The 24,420-nt window shown below is 44.3% G+C and overlaps 1 protein-coding gene across 3 annotated transcripts in view; it reads right to left on the minus strand.

Annotated features, from left to right (window-relative positions):
• c5h10orf67 (chromosome 5 C10orf67 homolog) overlaps nt 1–24,420 on the minus strand; it is a 475,763-nt gene that overhangs the window by 376,798 nt on the left and 74,545 nt on the right. For all 3 annotated transcript variants that reach the window (XM_070881415.1, XM_070881414.1, XM_070881413.1), the window contains exon 5: nt 10,446–10,592. In XM_070881415.1, the coding sequence (XP_070737516.1) occupies nt 10,446–10,592 (147 nt within the window). The remainder of the gene's footprint in view (nt 1–10,445; nt 10,593–24,420) is intronic.

Here is a 24,420-nt window from a genome sequence, read left to right on the forward strand (position 1 = left end):
TCAATTGACACCGGAAGTCCATTTAGTTCAACATTCAGCATTATCGGGAGACAATTCATGGTGAATGTGTGCACCCCATGTACCTCTGCCTCTTCTATCTGAGGCTCTGGTTTGTAGTGATCCTCCGTGGATCTGTCCTCCTCTGCAACATGGTGGTTTTCAGGTTTAACAGGCTTAGCAGCTCTCCTGCACACTCGTTGCAGGTGTCCCATTGTTCCATAGCCCTTGCAAACGTATCCTTTGAATCGGCATGAATGGAAACGATGATCACCCCCGATGATCACCCCAGCGCCAACAAGGTGTTAATGGCCTTGCATTCATCACCCTTGATGGTGGATGCTGAGACATCTGCGGATGTGTAGCAGGTATGTGTGACCTGCCCTGTATGTTACGATTCGAAAACAACATCACTTGTTCACAGAACTTGTAGCAGCACTTGTGCGTGGAGAGATTTGCTTAGTATGGTGGCAACGAACACCAGGGCTATCGCTATGGCCTTACTCAAGGTTGAGGTCTCTACAGTCAAAAGCTTGCGAAGTATGGTTTCGTGGCCAATGCCAAGTACAAAAAAGTCTCTGAGCATGTGCTCCAAATGTCCTTCAAATTCGCAATATCCTGCAAGGTGTCTCAGCTTGGCGACATAACTCACCACTTCCTGACCTTCAGACCTTTTGTAGGTGTAGAACCGGTACCTCGCCATCAGAAACCTTTCCATCGGGTTCAAATGCTCTCGGACCAGTGTGCACAAATCGGCATAAGATTTCTCCGTGGGTTTCGCTGGAGTGAGCAGATTCTTCATGAGGCCATACGTTGGTGCTCCACAGACGGTGAGGAGGATCGCTCTACATTCGGCAGCGCTCACTTCCCCATCTAGCTCGTTGGCCACGAAGTATTGGTCGAGTCGTTCCACAAAAATTTCCCAATCATCTCCCTCCGAAAATTTCTCCAGGATGCCTACTGTTCTCTGCATCTTTGAGTTCGCTATCTGTATCTCGTTGCCAGTTGTTGTGTATGGAGAAAGAGTCAGACTGAACACTGTGAGCTCAAAGTAAAGTGTGACCTCAGTTTTTTATTGCCGGTCTCCAGAGTGCCTCGCCAACCTGTGAAGCCTTCTTAAATACACGTACTCCCAAAGGATTATGGGATCCCTTGGGACTCCGGGGAATGAGCCGTCTGGTGGCTATATAGATAAATACAAGTCCACATATATAACAGGTAAAATATTAAAAACTATCCTGAAAAAGTGGATAATGAAGCACCTAGTTAGGTATGGTTTGTTAGGAGGGAGTCAGTGTAGATTTATGGGTGGAAGATACATAAATGTACTGGATTACTTTAAGGAAATTAGGATCCTTGTCGATAACAAATGGATGTGATAAGTTTTGAGTTCTGCAAGGTTTTTGAGACTGTGCCACACAAACAATTAATCCACAAAATAGGAAAGCAGGAGATAGGTCACAAGCTTCTGAGGTGGTCTGAAAATTGGCTGAAGCAGATAAAGGAAAAGTTGTTACAAATGGAGCTACATTATCATGGCAAGGGGTCACTAATGGAGCACCACAGGGATCAGTGCACATCCATTGTCGTTTATAATGTAAGTAAATGATTTGGAGCTACGGACAGAAACAAAGTTATCAAAGCTTGAGGGTAATACAAAATTGAAGGGGTTTCAAATAATAAGGAACAGGAAAACAAAATACAAAAGGGATCCGGATAACGTAAGACAGTGGGCTGATGATTGGAAAATAGCATTTAATGTGGATAACTGCAAGGTACCAAGATTAGGGAAATGAAATAAACAGTGGGAATATGAACTACAACCATAAAACAGTAGACCACGGATAGTCCAAGCAGCCATTATGGCTGTACCGGTACTTTGCTAGAGCAATACAAAATTAATTTCTTCCCCATAGCCTTGTATCTTCATTTACTTCCAATATTTATCCAATTTTTCCTCAAAAAATGCAGTAGATTCTGCCTCACCCACTCCCTGTTGCAAAATATTCCATGCTTAACATTCTGCATAAAGAAATTTCTCCTAACCTCTCTTAGTCATCATTTTAAATTGATGAACCCTCATCACTCACTCCCCAACCAGAGGAAATAATCCTATTCAACCTATTGAGACTCTTCATAATTTCAGAAACCTCTATTCCTTTTCAGGGGAAACAATCCTAGGGCTAGGCTTTCCATGTACATCGCTATCGCCCCAAAATGGGCGATATTTCCAGCATTAGTGGTTGTATTATGATCACCGGAATATCGCCCATTTTAAAAACCGCTAGTTTTGCCTTTTTAATTTGGGCAATAGCCGTAGCAATGTGAAATGGGCGATAGCGATGTATTCTGTCATCCATAGCAACGGTCGTTCTGCGCACGCGTGTTTTTTTTAAGTGATTAACTTTTCCCGCATTCATGAGGTCAGGAGTCATCTGTGCATGCTCAGAAGACTGAAAGAGAGGGAGAGAGAGAACGCATTACAGTCGAGGCAAGAAGGGAGAAAATAAAAAAACCTGATAGTAGAATGAAGATGGGTTATGTGGAGTCGGGAGTTAGTGATGAGGTAGCAGAGGTGGGTGAGGGGAGTGATTTGGCGGAGGTTGGTGGGAGGAGAGCCAAAAGATTCTCTGATAAAACAAATGCTGCCCTTGTCCACGAGGTGAAAACTCGGTGGGTCCAATTAACCTGGGGTGTCGTGGGAACTCGCCCTGTATATAGCAAAGAATATGGGCAGAGATTGCCGAGGTTATATCATCAGCGGCCCACGATGTCCGAGAGCCAAACCAATGCCGTAAGTGCTGGAACAACCTGGTTGGGTCTGGAAGAGCAAGTATTAAATTATTAAATTTATAATTGTAATGATGCAATGACTCATTAATTAAAATGTAAATCTGCTGGATTGTAATTAAGCTGGTAATCTTGATGTCATGCATTAGTTCCTAACCACGATCTTATTAAATTTATTTTCCGACCGTAGATAAAACCATGTATCAATTGCATTCCAGTTCCAGCTTGACAGATCAGAAAAGCCGGTTTTCAGCGCATGCGCATTGCACACTGAAAACCGGCTTTTCCGATGCCTTCCCGGGTCCGTAGAAACTCCGTACGGGCCCGGGACGTCGGAATTTCTGGGCCAATATCTGTGTGTTGTGTAATAGTATCTAGTAATATCTGCAATAGTACCTAGGCAATTAGTTTAGGCCATGCTCTTGTCACCTTTGCAGAGGAAGATATCTAAGAATAGAGCTGAGCGCAGGCGCACAGGAGGAGGGCCTGCTGAACTATGCCAGTTAACAGACCTGGAGGAGCGGGTCTTCGCACTTGTTGGTGTACATAATCGATCGGACACCCGTGGTGGTGCTGATCCCGTTGTTGCGCCACGTGAGTAACGTATAAACCATTAGTGATTTAAAGTAATTTAATGCCATTTCAGTACAATATATGAATGATGTAAAGTTATGTAATTAATGATGAGATCATGAAATTTCATTTTAATGCCATGCAGCCTCTGTACTATCACGATGTTAATTATATGTGATGTCTGTCAGTGATATTTATTGCAGTAGTCTTGCTCCTTGTACATATCCCTGCGTAGCATAAGCATTCTCATGTCACCCTGGCCTCCCCTTCTACTCATCTCAATTATGTTTTCTAGCTCCCCAGGCTCGCCAGGAGCAAGTCAGAAACATGGAGGCCCCGAGAGCATCACCATTTCTCGTGCAGGTCGTGCTGATCACGGAGACCAGTGAGGAGGATGATGAGTCTCAAGCGTGCTGCTGTAATGCTCCTGTGGCCATGTCTTCATCAACTGAGGAAGTAGCGCCGCCAAGCCTCTTGCAGCCGGGCACCCCGAGTGGTCCAGCACCTACACCGAACCCGCGGAGGTTGGTTCTGCGAGGTAGGATTGAGCAACGACAGGCTTGGACGTCAACTTGGACGTGTTGCACTGTGAAGGACGAGTAACAACATTGGTTGAGAGCTCCTCTAGGCAATGGGTAGATTGACCGGTAATTTTGCCACATGGCGACAGATGCGAGTCAGGAGGAAGTAGTTGATTATGACTCGGAAGACGTTTCTTTGGAAACGTCTTCTCCAGCTTCACCAGAGAATGTGACTCTGCCACCGTCACCCCGCCCCCACTCCCCCACCCCACAGCAGCAACGCTCGAGGTGCCCTGCTGCAAGATGGCTTGGTGTGAATGCGGGTAGAAGGGGGAGTGTAAGCGGCAAAGGAGGGGGTTCAGACCGTGGGGAGGGGGAGGGGGGAAGAGGTAAAAGAAAGCGTGGCCACAGGTGAGAGGTCGGGGGAGAAGAGGACATTATTCTTGTGTTTGTATTGTTCACTGTTGGAGTTGTTGTTATTATTGTTATTATAAATTTGTTGACTTTGGGGGTGGGGTGGGGAGGATGGGTGGGTGTGTGGGTGGGTGGGTGTCTGTGTCCTGTTATATTTTAATTGTTATTGAAAAATTATTAAATATTATTTTTAAAATTTTGACTGTTGGAGTGGGGGTGGGGGAGGAGATGGGTGTTTATATTCATGTATATGTTTTTTCTTTCACTTTAGTTTGTTTAAAAAAATGTTTTTTATTTGTAATTATTAAATATTTTTATTTAACTTAACATTGCTGTGCAGTGTCTACTAATAACAGAAAGGTTAAACATCAATACAAGGGTTGAAAACAATGGCGAGGCCAGGCAAAGATGAAACGTAATGTAACACAACTATAACTGTCACCAATGTAACTTCACACAAAGCGGTTATTTATGAGCTGCTGACGCAACAGTCTTGCATGGTGTGCAACTACCATGGGACTTTTCCTGTGATGTAGGATGGGGTGGGGCATGGGTTCAACGCCAGGCTGATTGTCCTCCCTAAGGTCCTTGTTCTCCTCCTGCTCCTCTTCTGCCTCCCCTCTCACCTGAGGTGGACCAGCAGTCCCATCTGACAATTCTTGTCCCCCTCCCGATAGCTAAGTTATGCAACATGCAGCACACCACGATGAACTCAGCGACCTGATCAGCGTGGTATTGTAGGTCGCCTCCTGAGTGGTCCAGGCAACTTAAGCGCTGCTTAAGCATTCCAATTGTCTGTTCAACGATATTGCGTGTGGCTATATGACTTTCGGTGTAGCGCTTCTCGGCTTCTGTCTGGGGCTTATGCAGTGAGTTCATGAGCCAGTTGGCAAGGCCATATCCTTTATCCCACAGCATCCAACCATGACCTTGTGGCTGACTCTTAAAACAGGTAAGAGACAATGCTCTTATGCAAGATGTGCGCATCATGGAGACTCCCTGGAAAGTTTCACTTACGGCCTTCATTATTTGCTTGTGGCTGACAACGAGTTGCACATTCAGAGAGTGGAATCCCTTTCGGTTCCGAAACACCTCTGCATCCTGTGCGTACAATCCATCACTCCCTTCACTTTAGGGAAGTTTGCTATTCTCGGTCTGTGCCTCCCTGGTCATAGAGAAGTTTATAAAGTCCATCCTGCGAGGGTAAAGGACTTCAGTCACCTATCGAATGCAGCAATGTGTGGTGTGCTGAGAGATGCGGCAAAAGTCGCCAGCTGAGGCCCGAAAAGAGACCGATGCAGAGATGGAAAGTGCCACAGTAACCTTAACCTCAACGGGCAGTGCGGTCCTGATGGTGCTGATAGGCTGCAAATCTCCCTTGATTAGCTGGCATATCTCACTGATGGCCTCCTTTTGGAAGCGCAGCCTCCTAACGCATGTGTTATAGGACAAGTCCAGGTTTGATCGCTTATCCCTGTAAATGCATTGGGTGTAAGATCTCCTCCTCCTCAGCAGTCTGCCACCTCTTTGATTGGGCACATAATGCTCTTCAATAAACCTTCTCCCATCTCTATTCTACAGCAAGTGAGTAGTCATCAATACTGGCTGAGAAATTACAGGCCCCATTACTATAAATGCCCTAATATTTCTTCAAAATTATTAAATTGCCCTCTACAAACACTATATAAACTCAAAATTCACCACAATGTGATTAGATGGTTGTCAAGATTTTAAAACGACCTTAAAATCACTTACGAATTACTTCAATGCTCCCATCAACTTGAAGCAGCCTTTTATTAAAAGTCCTCCGATTTACAAAATGGCGTCCATACCATTGGGTTAAGGTCAGGTGAGTGCTGCTTTTCTTGAGCGTCTTTTTGGGCGAGTGATCATCTGGGCGGTATATGGGTGAAATGCCGAAAGTAGCGCTCAGCGATAATCTGGGCGATATTTAGGCATTAGTTTCCATTATAAACAGTCATCTGGGTGGTGCACAAGTGATGACGTCAGATTTTATTTTAAAAATATGGACGGACTGATCAGCTAATTCCCGGCAATAATTGTATGCCGAAAGTTACGCTGGCAATAAATGGGCGATAATTGGGCGTTGGTTTCCATTTATAATCAAATATGGGCAGTAAACTCAATCTCAGCGGTTAAATGGGCAGTAAATGGGCGGATATATGCCGAAAGTCTAGCCCCTAGTATCTCTAGTCTCTCCTCGTAACTATCGTTTCCCATCTGACATTATCCTGTTGAATCTAAACTGTATGCTCTCTATGACTTTAACATTCTTTCTATAATAGGGCGACCAAAACTGCAGACAGTACTCTGGAGTCTAACTAATGTTTTACTTCTATACTTTCATACTCTATGCACTTATTTATAAAACCCAAATTTCTATTGGGCTTTTTAAAATCACTTTATCTACCTGTACTTGCACTTTCAGGCAATGATGTATTTACATCCCTAGGTCAGTCTGTTCATCCACATCCTTCAGTGTCTTTCCATTAAGTATATACTTCCCTTCTTTGTTTCTCTCCCAAAACATTTATCCACATTGAATTGCATCTGCCATCTGTTTTCCCATTCCGCTCGCCTGTCTATGTTTCTACGGTTTCCTGAAGCCTTTTACAATCCACCTCACTATTAGCCAAAGCTCCTGCTTTTATGTTATGAGCAAATTTCACAGTTGTACTCCTGACATCCAAGTGCAAGTTATCTATATATATCAAGAATAAACTCTTTAAACTCTTCTCCAGTACATGCAACAACCATTTACTCTAACTCGGTGTCCTGCCTGTCAACCAACTTTTTCCATTACTACAGTTCCTCTTAATTTTCTTTAAAAAATTGAGGGAATAGATAAAATTCGACATCAATAATATAATATATTCAAGATTGCCACAAGCTTTAGAGCCAACAAACATGAAGATCACACTTAGAAGATAGACACTTTATTTTAACTACCTTATCCAAGAGCTGGTCAATGTGTGGAATGGACTGCTCAGGGAGGGAGACAGCATGAAAAAATGTCTCGGAGAATTCAGCAGATATATGAGAGATTGGAAGATTAAGAGGAAACCTTTATATGCATATGCAACATAGGATAGTTGCTGGCACTATTTGTGGTGTGTTGGTGCTGTAATACTTCCTCCTCCTCCCCTTTTGTTTTGTTTTATTTTTGCTTAATGTCCCCCAGTTTTGTTTTTGCTTACTATGTTGTTTTATGACATAAATTGGCAACTAATTGGTATAGAACAGATAAAACAATCAATGTTGCTTTGATGCTCCAGCCATACTTTCTTTCGGTATTTAGAATCACAGAAATTTCAGAACTGCAAATTACCATTTGAGCTATTATACCTATGCTGACTTCACATCAGGATTTCGATAGCCATTTGTGGTAATCTATTCCATAGTCTAATAACACTGCGTGAAAAATCTTCTATCCTACTCTAGTTCTGGTTTATACACCAATTCACCAACCAGTGGAAATACTCTTTCACTATTTGCAGTATCAAACTCATAATTGTGAACATTTTCATTAGATAATCTCTTAACCTGCTCTGCTGCTATGAATACAGGCCTAGTTTTCCAAAACTCTCATCACAGTTGTATCTTCAAATCCTGTGTGTCATTTTCGAGAACCCACGTTGCACCTTTTTCATGGTGCCACTACCTTTTCTAAAAAGGAATGCAAAATTGGAAACAGTACTTCCACTATAGCCTAACCAACAGACTGTGCAGGTTCATCAGCAACTCCATGCTTTTGTATTCATAAGAACATAAGAACATAAGAATTAGGAACAGGAGTAGGCCATATGGCCCCTTGAGCCTGCTCAGCCATTTAATACGATCATGGCTATTTCTGTCTTAAATTTATTCATTGTCCCAGCTTCCACAGCTCTCTGAGGCAGCGAATTCCACAGATCCACAACTCTCAGAGAAGAAATTTCTCCTCATCTCAGTTTTAAATGGGCGGCACCTTATTCTAAGATCATGCCCTCTAGTTCTAGTCTCCCCTATCAGTGGAAACATCCTCTCTGCATCCACCTTGTCAAGCCCCCTCATAATCTTATACGTTTCGATCAGATCATCTCTCATTCTTTTGAATTCCAATGAGTAGAGGCCCAACCTACTCAACCTTTCCTCATAAGTCAACCCCCTTATCTCCAGAATCAACCTTATAAACCTTCTCTGAACTGCCTCCAAAGCAAGTATATCCTTTTGTAAATATGGAAACCAAAACTGCACACCGTATTCCAGGTGTGGCCTCACCAATACCCCGTACAACTGGAGCAAGACTTCTCTGCTTTTATATTCCATCCCCTTTGCAATAAAGGCCAAGATTTCATTGGCCTTCCTGATTACATGCTGTACCTGCATACTATCCTTTTGTGTTTCATGCACAAAAACCCCAGGTCCCACTGTACTGCAGCACTTTGCAATCTTTCTCCATTTAAATAATAACATGCTCTTTGACCTCACACTTTCCAATATTATACTCCATCTGCCAAATTTTTGCCCACTCACTTAGCCTATCTATGTCCTTTTGCAGATTTTTTGTGTTCTCCTCACACATTGCTTTTCCTCCCATCTTTGTATCATCGGCAAACTTGGCTACGTTACACTCGGTCCCTTACTCCAAGTTGTTAATATAGATTGTAAATAGTTGGGCTCCCAGCACTAATCCCTGCGGCACTCCACTGGTTACTGATTGCCAACCCGAGAATGAACCATTTATCCTTACTCTCTGTTTTCTGTTCGTTAGCCAATCCTCTATCCATGCTAATATATTACCCCCAACCCCATGAACTTTTATCTTGTGCAGTAACCTTTTATGTGGCACCTTGTCCAATGCCTTCTGGAAGTCCAGATACACCACATCCACTGGTTCCCCTTTATCCACCCTGTTCGTTACATCCTCAAAGAATTATAGCAAATTTGTCAAACATGACTTCCCCCTCATAAATTCATGCCTGATATATGTATAGAAAATGCAGAATAACAGGGCCCCTTCTGTGGCCTTTTACACTTGCAATACTGTTTTTAAAAGATCTATGAATCTTTACGTTGAACTGAATTTGCCACCGATCTGTCGAATCCCCATTACCCATTCCCCTACGTCTACGTCCTCCTGCAAGTCCCAGCATTCTTCATTATAGTTTGCCACTTATACAGTACTAGCTGATCAGGGATTTGCAGGATACGTTGTTTAATGAACTATGTCAGAGTAGGAATAGACTGGATGTTAGGAGGTTCTTCTTTTCCCAGAGAATTGTGAGCCTCTGGAATATATTGCCGGCTGGTATGTTGGGTGCTGTCTCTCTGCATGCCTTCAAGATGAAGCTGGGCAGGTTCCTGACTGGGGCAGCGATCACATCATATAGAATATAAAGGCTAGATATTCGGGTAATTTGCGCCTGTCAGCGCTCCCTTTAATGAAGGAAAGAACCCCTCCAATGTGGCAGCCCAGTGCGTAGCGCTGCGGCCCGCTCCCTCTGCTTCCGCCCCGTTAGCGCCCTACAGACGAAGTGGAGCGGGTTATTTTGCGCTCCACGTCCTTTTGGGGGCGGTAACCCCAATTTCGAGAATGGAGCAGGACTTCTGGGCATGGCACAAAAGGTCCCATCTCGTGGATGTTAACGCCCCTAAATGGAGCGCAACGGAATTTTTCCCTGTAAGTGTTTTTATAGTTAACACTTGATTCATGTGATCTCCTGGACAGGTTTTGATCACCTGAGGTGGACAGCAAGAATTTTCCAGAGTATTTTTATTCCTTATTGGCTCTGTTTTTTTTCTCTCTTTTTGCCACCCCTAGGCGATTACATGGCCGCAGGGTGGGTGGGACAAGGGGAAGTGTTTACGCATGATGGTCCGGCCATCACGGTGTGTGGCAGGCTTGATGGGCCAGCTGGTCTTTTCCTACCCATCAATTTTATATGTTTGTCTAACTGGGACTAATCATGCATGCACAGAACATGGTGTTATAGACTGTGCATGCATAATCTCGACAAAATAGCCAACATGCAAAGTTATTTAAAAAATGCAGCCATAACATAAAAATTCACTAATGACCATAAAATAAATTGTGAAATGCTAAAACAGGTCAAAGTAACACACTTAACGAAAGTCAGAAGTACATACCGGATTGATCTCTGCAGTTACTTCATACTGTGCCAATCTCTCTTTTAAAGATGAAATGATTAAATCTTTCTCCTTAAGCATTCTCAAGGTATTGCAAGTATCGTCAAGAGATATTTGATTCTGTGCATGTATTTCTGCACAGTATTTCTGTGATCAAAATAATGAACTTATTAACAACCAAAAAATCAATAAACAAACATATTATACTGAAACAAAGTTTATCAACATGAAATACCGTGCTTTTGTGAGAATTATATTTCATTACATCAATTGGTACTTATCGAAGCAGATGTAACACTAGTAATGGTCAAGACAAAAAACATAACTGTTTTTGTAATTTCACATCATCTTATAGGAACATAGGAATAAGAGTAGGCCATTCAGCTAATCGAGTCTGTTCCACCATTTAATTAGATCATGGCTGATCTGTATCTTAACTCCATTTACCTTGCCTAACAAAAATCTATCAATCCCAGTTTTGAAATTTTGAATTCATCTAGCTTCAACTGCTTTTTGAAGGAGAGAGTTCCAGATTTCCACAATCCTGTGTGTGAAGAAATGCTCCCTGATATCACTCTGAATTGCCTAGCTCTAATTTTAAGGTTATGCTCCCTTGTTCTGGAGTCCCTCACCAGAGAAAATAGTTTCTCTCCATCTACCGTATCAAATCTTTTAGTTATCATAAGCACCTCAATTAGATCACCCCTTAATGTTCTATACGCAAGGGAATACAAGCCTAGTCTATGCAACCTTTCCTCACAATTTAACGCTTGGCCCCCTCCTATTTCTCATCTACATGTTTCCCCTTCCAGAAACACAGCAGCGTCAGTTTCCACATGTACGCTGATGATACCCACCTCTACCTCACTACCACTTCTCTCAATCCCTTCACGGTCTCTAAATTGTCAGATGGCTTGTCCGACATCCAGTTCTGGATGAGCAGAAATTTTCTCCAATTGAATATTGGGAAGATTGAAGCCAGTGTTTTCAGTTCCTGCCACAAACTCCATTCCCTAGACACTGACTCCATTCCTCTCCCCAACTCCTGTCTGAGGCTGAACCAGGCTGTTCACAACCTTGGTGTCATATTTGATCCCGAAATGAGCTCTCAACCACGTATCTGCAGCATAACTAAGACTGCTTATTTCCACCTCCGTAACATCGCCCATCTCCACCCTTGCCTCAGCTCATCCACTGCTGAAGTCCTCATCCATGCCTTTGTTACCTCTAGACTGGACTATTCCAATGTATTCCTGGCTGGCCTCCCACATTCTACCCTACGTAAACTAGAGGTGATCCAAAACTCAGCTGCCTGTGTCCTAACTTGGACCAAGTCCCGTTCAACCATCACCCCTGTACTTGCTGACCTACATTATGTATGAATATAAAGGGGCTGCAGGAGGGGTCAAAACTAAAAATCATGGTTTAAAAACTAGTATTAAAACACTTTACCTAAATGCACGCATTGTTCGAAACAAAGTAAATGAGTTGACGGCACAAATCATTACAAATGGGTATGATTTGGTGACCATTACAGAAACGTGGTTGCAGGGTGGCCAAGACTGGGAACTAAACAAATTGGGGTATCTGACAATTCGGAAAGATAGACAAGAAGGGAAAGGAGGTGGGATAGCTCTGTTAATAAAGGATGATATCAGGGCAGTTGTGAGAGACGATATTGGCTCTAATGAACAAAATGTTGAATCATTGTGGGTGGAGATTAGAGATAGTAAGGGAAAAAAGTCACTGGTGGGCGTAGTTTATAGGCCCCCAAATAATAACTTCACGGTGGGGCGGACAATAATCAAGGGAATAATGCAGGCATGTGAAAAAGGAACGGCAGTAATCATGGGGGATTTTAACCTACATATCGATTGGTCAAATCAAATCGCCCGGGGTAGCCTTTAGGAGGAATTCCTAGAAAGCATACGGGATTGTTTCTTAGAACAGTATGTTACAGAACCTACAAGGGAGCAAGCTACCTTAGATCTGGTCCTGTGTAATGAGACAGGAATAATAAATGATCTCCGAGTAAAAAATCCTCTCGGAATGAGTGATCACAGTATGGTTGAATTTGTAATGCAGATTGAGGGTGAGGAAGTAGTGTCTCAAACGAGCGTACTATGCTGAAACAAAGGGGACTACAGTGGGACGAGGGCAGAGTTCGCTAAAGTAGACTGGGAACACAGACTAAATGGTGGCACAATTGAGGAACAGTGGAGGACTTTTAAGGAGCTCTTTCATAGTGCTCAACAAAAATATATTCCAGTGAAAAAGAAGGGCGGTAAGAGAAGGGATAACCAACCGTGGATAACCAAGGAAATAAAGGAGAGTATCAAATTAAAACCAATGCGTATAACGTGGCAAAGGTTAGTGGGAAACTAGAAGATTGGGAAAATTTTAAATGACAGCAAAGAATGACTAAGAAAGCAATAAAGAAAGGATAGATAGATTACAAAAGTAAACTTACGCAAAACATAAAAACAGATAGTAAAAGCTTTTACCGATATATAAAACGGAAAAAAGAGTGACTAAAGTAAATGTTGGTCCCTTAGAAGATGAGAAGGGGGATTTAATAATGGGAAATGTGGAAATGGCTGAGACCTTAAACAATTATTTTGCTTCGGTCTTCACAGTGGAAGACACAAAAACCATGCCAAAAATTGCTGGTCACGGGAATGTGGGAAGGGAGGACCTTGAGACAATCACTATCACTAGGGGGGTAGTGCTGGACAGGCTAATGGATCTCAAGGTAGACAAGTCCCCTGGTCCTGATGAAATGCATCCCAAGGTATTAAAAGAGATGGCGGAAGTTATAGCATTCGTTATAATCTACCAAAATTCTCTGGACTCTGGGGAGGTACCAGCGGATTGGAAAGCAGCTAATGTAATGCCTCTGTTTAAAAAAGGGGGCAGACAAAAGGCAGGTAACTATAGGCCAGTTAGTTTAACATCTGTAGTGGGGAAAATTTTTGAAGCTATTATTAAGGAAGAAATAGCGGGACATCTAGTTAGGAATAGTGCAATCAAGCAGACGCAACATGGATTCATGAAGGGGAAATCATGTTTAACTAATTTATTGGAATTCTTTGAGGATATAACGAGCATGGTAGATAGAGGTGTACTGATGGATGTGGTGTATTTAGATTTCCAAAAGGCATTCGATAAGATGCCATACAAAAGGTTACTGCAGAAGATAAAGGTACGCAGAGGAAATGTATTAGCATGGATCGAGAATTGGCTGGCTAACAGAAAGCAGAGAGTCGGGATAAATGGGTCCTTTTCGGGTTGGAAATCGGTGGTTAGTGGTGTGCCACAGGGATCGGTGCTGGGACCACAACTGTTTACAATATACATAGATGACCTGGAAGAGGGGTCAGAGTGTAGTGTAACAACATTTGCAGATGACACAAAGATTAGTGGGAAAGCGGGTTGTGTAGAGAACACAGAGAGGCTGCAAAGAGATTTAGATATGTTAAGCGAATGGGCTAAGGTTTGGCAGATGGAATACAATGTCGGAAAATGTGAGGTCATCCACCTTGGGAAAAAAAACAGTAAAAGGGTATATTATTTGAATGGGGAGAAATTACAACATGCTGCAGTGCAGAGGGACCTGGGGGTCCTTGTGCATGAATCCCAAAAAGTTAGTTTGCAGGTGCAGCAGGTAATCAGGAAGGCGAATGGAATGTTGGCCTTTATTGCGAAGGGGTGGAGTACAAAAGCAGGGAGGTCCTGCTGCAACTGTATAGGGTATTGGTGAGGCCGCACCTGGAGTACTGCGTGCAGTTTTGGTCACCTTACTTAAGGAAGGATACACTAGCTTTGGAGGGGGTACAGAGACGATTCATTAGGCTGATTCCGGAGATGAGGGGGTTACCTTATGATGATAGATTGAGTAGACTGGGTCTTTACTCGTTGGAGTTCAGAAGGATGAGGGGTGATCTTATAGAAACATTTAAAATAATGAAAGGGATAGACAAGATAGAGGCAGAGAGGTTGTTTCCACTGATCGGGGAGACTCGAACTAGGGGGCACAGCCTCAAAATACGGGGGAGCCAATTTAAAACCGAGTTGAGAAGGAATTTCTTCTCCCAGAGGGTTGTGAATCTGTGGAATTATCTGCCCAAGGAAGCAGTTGAGGCTAGCTCATTGAATGTATTCAAATCACAGATAGATAGATTTTTAACCAATAAGGGAATTAAGGGTTATGGGGAGCGGGTGGGTAAGTGGAGCTGAGTCCACGGCCAGATCAGCCATGATCTTGTTGAATGGCGGAGCAGGCTCGAGGGGCTAGATGGCCTACTCCTGTTCCTAATTCTTATATTCTTATGTACATTAGCTTCCAGTTAAGCAATGCCTCAATTTCAAAATTCTCATCCTTATTATTAAATCACTCCATGGTCTTGCCTCTCCTTATCTCTGTAATCTCCTCCAGCCCCCCATCACACCCCCTCCCACGCTCCCCCCCACCTCTGCAGAGATGTCTGTGTTTCTGTAATTCTGCCCTCCTGAACATCCCTGATTATAATCGCTCAACCATTGGTGGCCGTGCTTTCTGTTGCCTGGACCCCAAGCTCTGGAACAACCTGCCTGAACCTCTCCACCTCTCTTTCTTTCTTCAAGATGCTCCTTAAAACATACCTCTTTCTCCAAGCTTTTGGTCACCTGCTAATCTATACTTATGCGGCTCAGCGTCAAATTTTTATCGCATAATACTTCTGTGAAGCGCCTTGGGACGTTTCACTACATTAAAGGCGCTATATAAATACAAGTTGTTGTTGATGTTTTAACCTGGTATCATTCTGGAGAATCTGCACCGCACCACCTCTAATGCCAATATATCCTTCCTGAAGTGGTGTTCAGAACTGATTGCAGTACTTCGGATGCAGTCTAACCAGAGCTTTATACAACTGTAGCATAACTTCCACCTCTTTGTATTCCAGCCCCCTTGAGATGAAGGCTAACATTCCATTAGGCTTTTTAAATGATTTTTTTGTACCTGTCCACTAGTTTTTAATGATTTCTGTACATGGACCCCTAGATCGGGAGGAGCAAGCAGCACGAGACCTGACTGGGAGTGGGGCTTGAAAAGGCGACGGCTCAGCGGGAGAGCCACAGATCGGGAGGAGCAAGCAGCATGAGACGTGACTGGGAATGGGGCTTGAAAAGGCGGCGGCTCAGCGGGAGAGCCACAGATTGGGAGGAGCAAGCAGCACGAGACGTGACTGGGAGTGGGGCTTGAAAAGGCGGCGGCTCAGCGGGAGAGCCTCAGATTGGGAGGAGCTATCTGCAGCAGCAACAAGAGTAAGAGACAAAAACCAAAAAGAATCGAAATCGAATTGTGACGTCACAGCTAAGCATGTAAGCCGGTTGATTGTTGAGTGTTTCTCTTTCTCTTTTTAAAACCTTGGGCATTGGTGTAAGTTAGGAGCTGCAATTAAATAGATAAATGGCTTGAGGAGTGGTACAGAAAGGAGAGGTTCAAATTCCTGGGACATTGGAACCGGTTCTGGGGGAGATGGGACCAGTAGAAACCGGACGGTCCGCACCTGGGCAGGACTGGAACCAATGTCCTAGGGAGTGTGTTTGCTAGTGCTGTTGGGGAGGAGTAAAACAAATATGGCGGGGGGGTGGCATCCTATGCAGGGAGACAGAGGGAAATAGAATGGGGGCAGAAGCAAAAGATAGAAAGAAGAAAAGTAAAAGTGGAGGGCAGAGAAACCTAAGGCAAAAAGCAAGGGCCACATTACAGCAAAAGTCTAAAGGGGAAAAGTGTGTGAGAAAGACAAGCCTGAAGGCTCTGTGCCTCAATGCGAGGAGTATTCGGAATAAGGTGGACGAATTAACTGCGCAAATAGCAGTTAACGGTTATGATATAATTGGCATCACGGAGATTTGGCTCGAGGGTAACCAAGACTGGGAACTCAACATCCAGGAGTATTCAACATTTAGGAAGAATAGACAGAAAGGAAAAGGAGGCGGGGTGGCATTGCTGGTTAAAGAGGAAATTAATGCAATAGTAAGAAAAGACATTAGCTTGGTTGATGTGGAATCGATATGGGTGGAGCTACGGAATACCAAAGGGCAGAAAACACTAGTGGGAGTTGTGTACAGACCACCAAACAGTAGCAGTGAGGTTGGGGACAGCATCAAACAAGAAATTGGGGATGCGTGCAATAAAGGTACAGCGGTTATCATGGGTGACTTTAATCTACATATTGATTGGGCTAACCAAACTAGTTAGCAATGCAGTGGAGGAGGATTTCCTGGAGTGTATTAGGGATGGTTTCCTGGACCAATATGTCGAGGAACCAACTAGGGAGCTGGCCATCCTAGACTGGGTGATGTGTAATGAGAAAGGACTAATTAGCAATCTTGTTGTGCGAGGCCCCTAGGGGAAGAGTGACCATAACATGGTAGAATTCTTTATTAAGATGGAGAGTGACACAGTTAATTCAGAAACTAGGGTCCTGCACTTTTAAGGAAAGGTAACTTCGATGGTTTGAGGCATGAATTGGCTAGAATAGACTGGCAAATGATACTTAAAGGGTTGACGGTGGATAGGCAATGGCAAACATTTAAAGATCACATGGATGAACTTCAGCAATTGTACATCCCTGTCTGAAGTAAAAATAAAACGGGGAAGGTGGCTCAACCATGGCTAACAAGGGAAATTAAGGATCGTGTTAATTCCAAGGAAGAGGCATATAAATTGGGCAGAAAAAGCAGCAAACCTGAGGACTGGGAGAAATTTAGAATTCAGCAGAGGAGGACAAAGGGTTTAATTAAGAGGGGGGAAATAGAGTATGAGAAGAAGCTTGTTGGGAACATAAAAACTGACTGCAAAAACTTCTATAGATATTTGAAGAGAAAAAGATTAGTGAAGACAAAGGTCCCTTGCAGTCAGATTCAGGTGAATTTATAATGGGGAACAAAGAAATGGCAGTCCAATTGAACAAATACCTTGGTTCTGTCTTCACGAAGGAAGACACAAATAACCTTCTGGAAATACTAGGGGACTGAGGATCTAGTGAGAAGGAGGAACTGAAGGATATCCTTATTAGGCGGGAAATTGTGTTCAGGAAATGGATGGGATTGAAAGCTGATAAATCCCCAGAGCCTGATAGTCTGCATCCCAGAGTACTTAAGGAAGTGGCCCTAGAAATAGTGGATGTATTGGTGATCATTTTCCAACAGTCTATCGACTCTGGATCAGTTCCTAAGGCTGCACTGGTGCACTGGAGGCGATGTTAAATCTCCGCATCAATGTCTGTCTTTGTTGACAAGAGGCTCCCCGAGGTATGGAAAGTGGTCCACGTTGTCGAGGGCCATGCCATGAATCTTGATGACTGGGGGGCAGTGCTGTGCGGCGAGGACAGGCTGGTGGAGGACCTTTCTCTTATGGATGTTAAACGTAAGGCCCATGCTTTCATATGCCTCGGTGAATACATCAACTGTATCTTGGAGTTCAGCCTCAGAATGTGCGCAGACGCAGGCATCGTTCCGCAGACTGCAGTTCAACGACAGAGGTTTGGGTGATCTTGGACCTATTAGAGACCATGAGGGTATGTGTGTGTGGAGGCGAAAGATGTGGGAAAATGTGAGGTTATCCATTTTGGCAGAAATAATAGAAAAGCAAATTATAATTTAAATGTAGAAAAATTGCAAAGTCCTGCAGTACAGAGAGACCTGGAGGTTCTTGTGCATGAAACACAGCAAGTAATCAGGAAGCCAAATGGAATGTTGGCTTTTATTGCAAGGGGGATAGAGTATAAAAGCAGAGAAGTCCAGCTATAACTGTACAGGATATTGGTGAGGCCACACCTTGAGTACTGCATACAGTTTTGGTCTCCAAATTTAAGGAAGGATATAATTGCATTGGAGGCTGTTCAGAGAAGGTTTACTCGGTTGATTCCGGAGATGAGGGGGTTGACTTATGAGGATAGGTTGAGTAGGTTGGGCCTATACACACTGGAATTCAGAAGAATGAGAGGTGATCTTATTGAAACTTATAAGATAATGAGGGGGCTCGACAAGGTGGATATTTCCACTCATAGGGGAAACAAAAAATAGGGGACATATATATAAGGGGCCGCCCATTTAAAACAGAGATGAGGAGAAATTTCTTCTCTCAGAGGGTTGTAAATCTATGGAATTATCTGCCTCAGAGAGCTGTGGTGGCTGGGTCATTGAATATATTTAAGGCGGAGATGGACAGATCTTTGAGCGATAAGGGAGTAAAGGGTTATGGGGAGTGGGCAGGGAAGTGGAGCTGAGTCCATGACCAGATCAACCATGATCTTATTGAATGGCAGAGCAGGCTCGAGGGGCCAAATGGCCTACTCCTGCTCCTATTTCTTATGTGGGTATGATTCCTAATGAATACTTTGCGTCTGTTTTCACAAAAGAGAGGGGCGATGCACGCACTGCTATCGAGGAGGAGGAGTGTGAAATATTAGATTAAATAAACATAGTGAGAGAGGAGGTAGTAAGAGGTTAGCAGCTTTGAAAATGGATAAGTCCCCAGGCTCAGATTAAATGTATCCCAGGCTGTTAAGTGAAGCAAGAGAGGAAATAGCAGAGGCTTTGACCATCATTTTCGAATCCTCCCTGGCTTCAGGTGTGGTGCCAGAGGAATGGGGGACTGCTAATGTGGTATCTTTGTTTAAGAAGGGAGGAAAAGATAGGCCAGTCAGCCTAACCTCAGTTGTGGGAAAATTATTGGAAAAAATCCTGAAGTCAGGATAAATCTACATTTAAAAAGACACAGGTTAATCAGAGACAGTCAACACAGATTTGTTAAGGGAAGGTTGTGTCTGACTAACTTGATTGAATTTTTCAAGGAGGTAACCAAGAGGGTCGATGAGGGCAGTGCATATGATGTAGTGTATATGGATTTTAGGAAGGCTTTCGATAAGATCCCACATGGCAGACTGGTCAAGAAAGTAAAAGCTCATGGGAGCTAGGGCAAAGTGAAAAGTTGGATCCAAAATTGTCTCAGAGGCAGGAAGCAAAGGGTAATTGGTTGATGGTTGTTTTGTGGTATGTTTAATGTGGGGTTCCGCAGGGCTCAGTGCTAGGTCCCTTGCTTTTTGTGGTATACATCAATGATCTAGACTTGAATATAGGGAGTATGATTAAGAAGTTTGCAGATGACACAAAAATAGGCTTCGTGGTTGATAATTAAGAAGAAAGCGGCGGACTGCAGGAAGATATCAATCAACTGGTCTGGTGGGCAGAACAGTGGCAAATGGAATTTAATCCAGATAAGTGTGAGGTAATGCATTTGGGGAGGGCTAACAAGGAAAGGGAATACACATTAAATGGTAGGACATTGAGAAGTGTGGAGGAACAAAGGGACTTGGGAGTGCATGTCCACAGATCCCTGAAAGTAGCAGGCCAGGTGGATAAGGTGGTTAAGAAGGCATACGGAATGCTTGCCTTTATTAGCCAAGGCATAGAATATAAGAGCAGGGAGGGTTATGCTTGAACTGTATAAAACACTGGTTCGGCCACAGCTGGAGTACTATGTGCAGTTCTGGTCACCACATTATAGGAAGGACGTGATTCCACTGGAGAGGGTACAGAGGAGATTTACGAGGATGTTGCCGGGAGTGGAGAATCTTAGCTATAAGGTCAGATTGGATAGGCTGGGTTTGTTTTCCTTGAAACAGAGGAGGCTAAGGGGAGACCTCATTGAGGTGTATACAATTATGATGGGCATAGATATAGTGGTTAGAAATGGCCTATTTCTCTTAGCAGAGAGGTCAACATCCAGGGGGCATAAATTTAAAGTCATTGGTCGAAGATTTAGAGGGGATTTGAGGGGAAATTTCTTCACGCAGAGGGTTGTGGGGGTCTGGAACTAACTGCCTGAAAGGGTGGTAGAGGCAGAAACCCTCACCACATTTAAAAAGTACTTGGATGTATACCTGAAGTGCCGTAACTTACAGGGTTACAGACCTAGAGCTGGAAAGTGGGATTAGGCTGGATAGCTTTTTGTTGGCCGGTGCGGACATGATGCGCCGAAAAGGCCTCCTTCCGTGCTGTAAACTTCTATGATTCTATGATCTCTGCTCCTCCAGAATTCCGAGCTTCTCACCATTTAGAAAATACTCTGATCTATCTTACTTAGGTCTAAGAGGCGGCAATGGAGCAGATAGGCTTCACCAACTGGGGGCAGGCGGATTGGCCAACCCATCTGAAACTGCCTCCTGGGCCAGGAGGAATGGGAATGGGTTTCTGACACACACAACCCCCCACCCCCCCAGCCATTGAGCACACGCCCACCTCTCTTTCTGATCGGTGCCAACTCCGTTTCTGTCCCGCGAGGGAAATTGCCCCATGGGAGCGACGCCACCGTTGGTTGATGCCACTGACAGCTTCTCCCAGTCGGGAAGCTGTGTGTGCCTGGGCAGCACGTCCGCTGCCGGCACCTCCATTTTATTTTTATCATCGGGCTCTCTCCGAGGTCGGCCCGCGAAAGGTGGCCACGGGTTCAGCCGGGCCGCCAACAAGCAGCCCGGCACCCCATCTTGGGTCCTGGGCTGTTGGCCTGGCCGGAACCTGCCCTGGTGGCTCAGTGGGCCTAATTAAGCTAAATGCAGAGCTTGCAGTAGCTCTCCCCTTTAACTGAAGGGGAGGGATGTTGTGACACGGCAGCACGACGTAGCATGTCCTCGTCGTGTTGACATAGAAACATAAAAAAATAAGTGCAGGAGCAGGCCATTCAGCCCTTCGAGCCTGCACCACCATTCAATATGATCATGGCTGATCATGTAACTTCAGTACCCTACTCCTGCCTTCTCTCCATACCCCTGATCTCTTTAGCCGTAAGGGCCACATCTAACTCCCTTTTGAATATATCCAACGAACTGGACTCAACAACTTTCTGTGGTAGAGAATTCCACAGGTTCACCACTCTCTGGGTGAAAAAGTTTCTCCTCATCTTGGTCCTAGATGGCTTACCCCTTATCCTTAGACTGTGACCCCTGGTTCTAGACTTCCCCAACATCGGGAACATTCTTCCTGCATCTAACCTGTCCAATCCCATCAGAATTTTATATGTTTCTATGAGATCCCCTCTCATTCTTCTAAATTCCAGTGAATATAAGCCTAGTCGATCCAGTCTTTCTTGATATGTCAGTCCTGCCATCTTGAGAATCAGTCTGGTGAACCTTCGCTGCACTCCCTTAATAGCAAGAATGTCCTTCCTCAGATTAGGAGACCAAAACTGCACACAATACTCAAAATGTGGTCTCACCAAGGTCCTGTACAACTGAAGCAAGATCTCTCTGCTTCTATACTCAAATCCTCTCGCTGTGAAGGTCAACATTCCATTTGCTTTCTTTACTGCCTCTGTACCTGCATGTCTACTTTAAATGACTGATGTACCATGACACCCAGGTTTTGTTGCACCTCCCCTTTTACTAATCTGTCACCATTCAGATAATAATCTGCCTTCCTGCTTTTGCCACCAAAGTGGATAACCTCACACTTATCCACATTATACTACATCTGCCATGCATTTGCCCACTCACCTAACCTATCTAAGTCACCCTGCAGCCTCTTAGCATCCTCCTCACAGCTCACACTGCCACCCAGCATAGTGTCATCTGTAAACTTGACGACTCATTGATGCAGCCGAGCTGACCGAAAGGCACTTCTGTCCCTTAACACTGTCCCAACCGGAAATGAAAAACAAAGATATGAATATTGGGGCAAAATCCGCTCCATGGATTGGGAATGGGGAAAAAACTTCAAGATCAGTAAGAACGCTTACTTTTTGGTCAGGGGGCAATTTTGGTACCTTAATCTTTAAAATCAACATATCTTGAAAAAAAATATAAGTGGACCTGGGTGACTCATGCTACAATAGTGGAAAGTTAAGCACTGAGGTAGTATCTTCACATAACATTCAAGTGTTGACACAACTTTAAAAGTTCTTCTTTCCATTAAAAACGGTTTACTTTTTAAAAAATTTGTTCTGGGGATGTGAGTGACCCTGGCATGACTGCATATATAGTCAATCCTTAGTTGTCTTGTGTTGGGTAAGTCCTTTAGCCTTTAAACAGATTTGAAAAGCTGGAGACAGTAATATGTCTGATAATTCAATTAATTTATTATTGATAAAACATTAACCCAAAACACCCTTACAGATCACCCTTACTCACGTGCCTGGATTTAACAAGGAAGCGTGAACATGACATCTCTAAGCCTGTTCACGCCACCGGGTCTTGAAGGTAGGACAGAGGTCTTTTCTTTCGAACTAAGTAAAAACCCTGCATCACTTCTTGTACCATCATCATTGTTATGTTCAGAATAACTCCATGAGGCTGTGTTGTAAACTTAAACCGTTGTGACCTTGGTCTCTTTAATATAACTCCAAAGTGAGGCAGCAACGTGGTGGCCTGCCTTTTATATCTGCTTGCACCAGGGTACACACCGGTGATCCCTAGGTCTCCCACAGGTATGCCCTCTGGTGGCAAATCTTACACACAGGTGAGGTTCACATACATAAAGTCTTGAGTACAAGTTATTTACAGGTTGAGGCGATCTAGCAGCCTGTGCTCCCTGGTCGATTGCCTGAGTTGGCGTCCTGGCATGGGTGAGTTGGTCGGGTCGCTGCATGGCAGCTCGGCTGGTCTGATCGGACTGTTGGGCAAGGTGGGTTCATTCTCGTGGTTGACAGCGAGGTCAATTGCTAGTTGGGTATGTGTTGGTGGATCATAGATGGTGGGGTCTTCCTCAAACTGTTCTTGGTTGTCCGTGAATCGCAATTTGGTCTGACCTAGGTGCTTTCTGCATGTTTGCCCATTCAACAATTTCACAACAAACACTCTATTCCCCTCCTTAGCTAAGATAGTGTCAGCAATCCACTGACCGTAATTTTGAACAAACACCGGGTCATTGACTTCAATGTCACGTGAGGCCGCCGCACGATCATGGTACACGTTATGCCTGTGCCGCCGGGTTTCTACGTGATCATTGAGGTCTGGGTGGACTAAGGAGAGCCTGGTTTTGAGTGCTCTCTTCATTAACAATTCTGCAGGGGGCACGTCCGGTAGCTGAGCAGGACCCTAAATAACCGGGTCTGCAAAGAGCCTTCGTTATGTGTCTCAAGCTTTGCTTGATGGTTTGGACTGCCCGTTCCACTTGGCCGTTGGATGCGGGTTTAAGTGGGGCAGAGCTGACATGCTTGATGCCATTGCGGGTCACGAATTTGTTGAATTCCGAGCTAGTGAAACATGGTCCATTGTCACTGACAAGGACGTCGGGTAACCCATGGGTGGCGAACATGGCCCTGAGGCTTTCAATGGTGGCAGTGGACGTACATGATGACATTATAATACATTCAATCCATTTTGAATAAGCGTCCACTGCTACTAGAAACATCTTCCCTAGAAAGGGGCCAGCGAAGTCTACGTGGAGCCTGGACCACGGTTTGGAGGGCCATGACCACAGACTCAGTGGGGCCTTCCTGGGTGCATTGCTCAGCTGTGAGCAAGTGTCACATTGGTGTACGCATGACTCTAATTTGGAGTCAATGCCGGGCCACCAGATGTGCGACCTGGCGATAGCCTTCATCGTGACTATGCCTGGGTGGGTACTGTGTAGGTCGTGTATAAACGTTTCCCTGCCCTTTTTGGGCAAAATCACGCGATTACCCCATATGAGGCAATCCGACTGGATTGACAGTTCGTCCTTGCGTCGGTGAAAAGGCTTAATTTCCTCTTGCATTTCCCCAGGAACCCCCAACCAACTCCCATTAAGGACACATTTTTTACTAATGATAACAGGGGGTCTTGCCTGGTCCAGGACCTAATCTGGCGAGCCGTGACGGGTGACCCCTTGCTCTCAAAAGTATCCATTACCAGAAGCAAGTCTGCGGGTCGTGCCATTTCCATACCGGTGGTGGGCAATGGCAGCCGACTGAGAGTGTTAGCGCAGTTCTCTCTGCCTGGTCTGTGGCGGA

This window comes from Pristiophorus japonicus, chromosome 5, assembly GCF_044704955.1.
Source record: "Pristiophorus japonicus isolate sPriJap1 chromosome 5, sPriJap1.hap1, whole genome shotgun sequence".
NCBI classification, from domain to species: Eukaryota; Metazoa; Chordata; class Chondrichthyes; family Pristiophoridae; genus Pristiophorus; species Pristiophorus japonicus.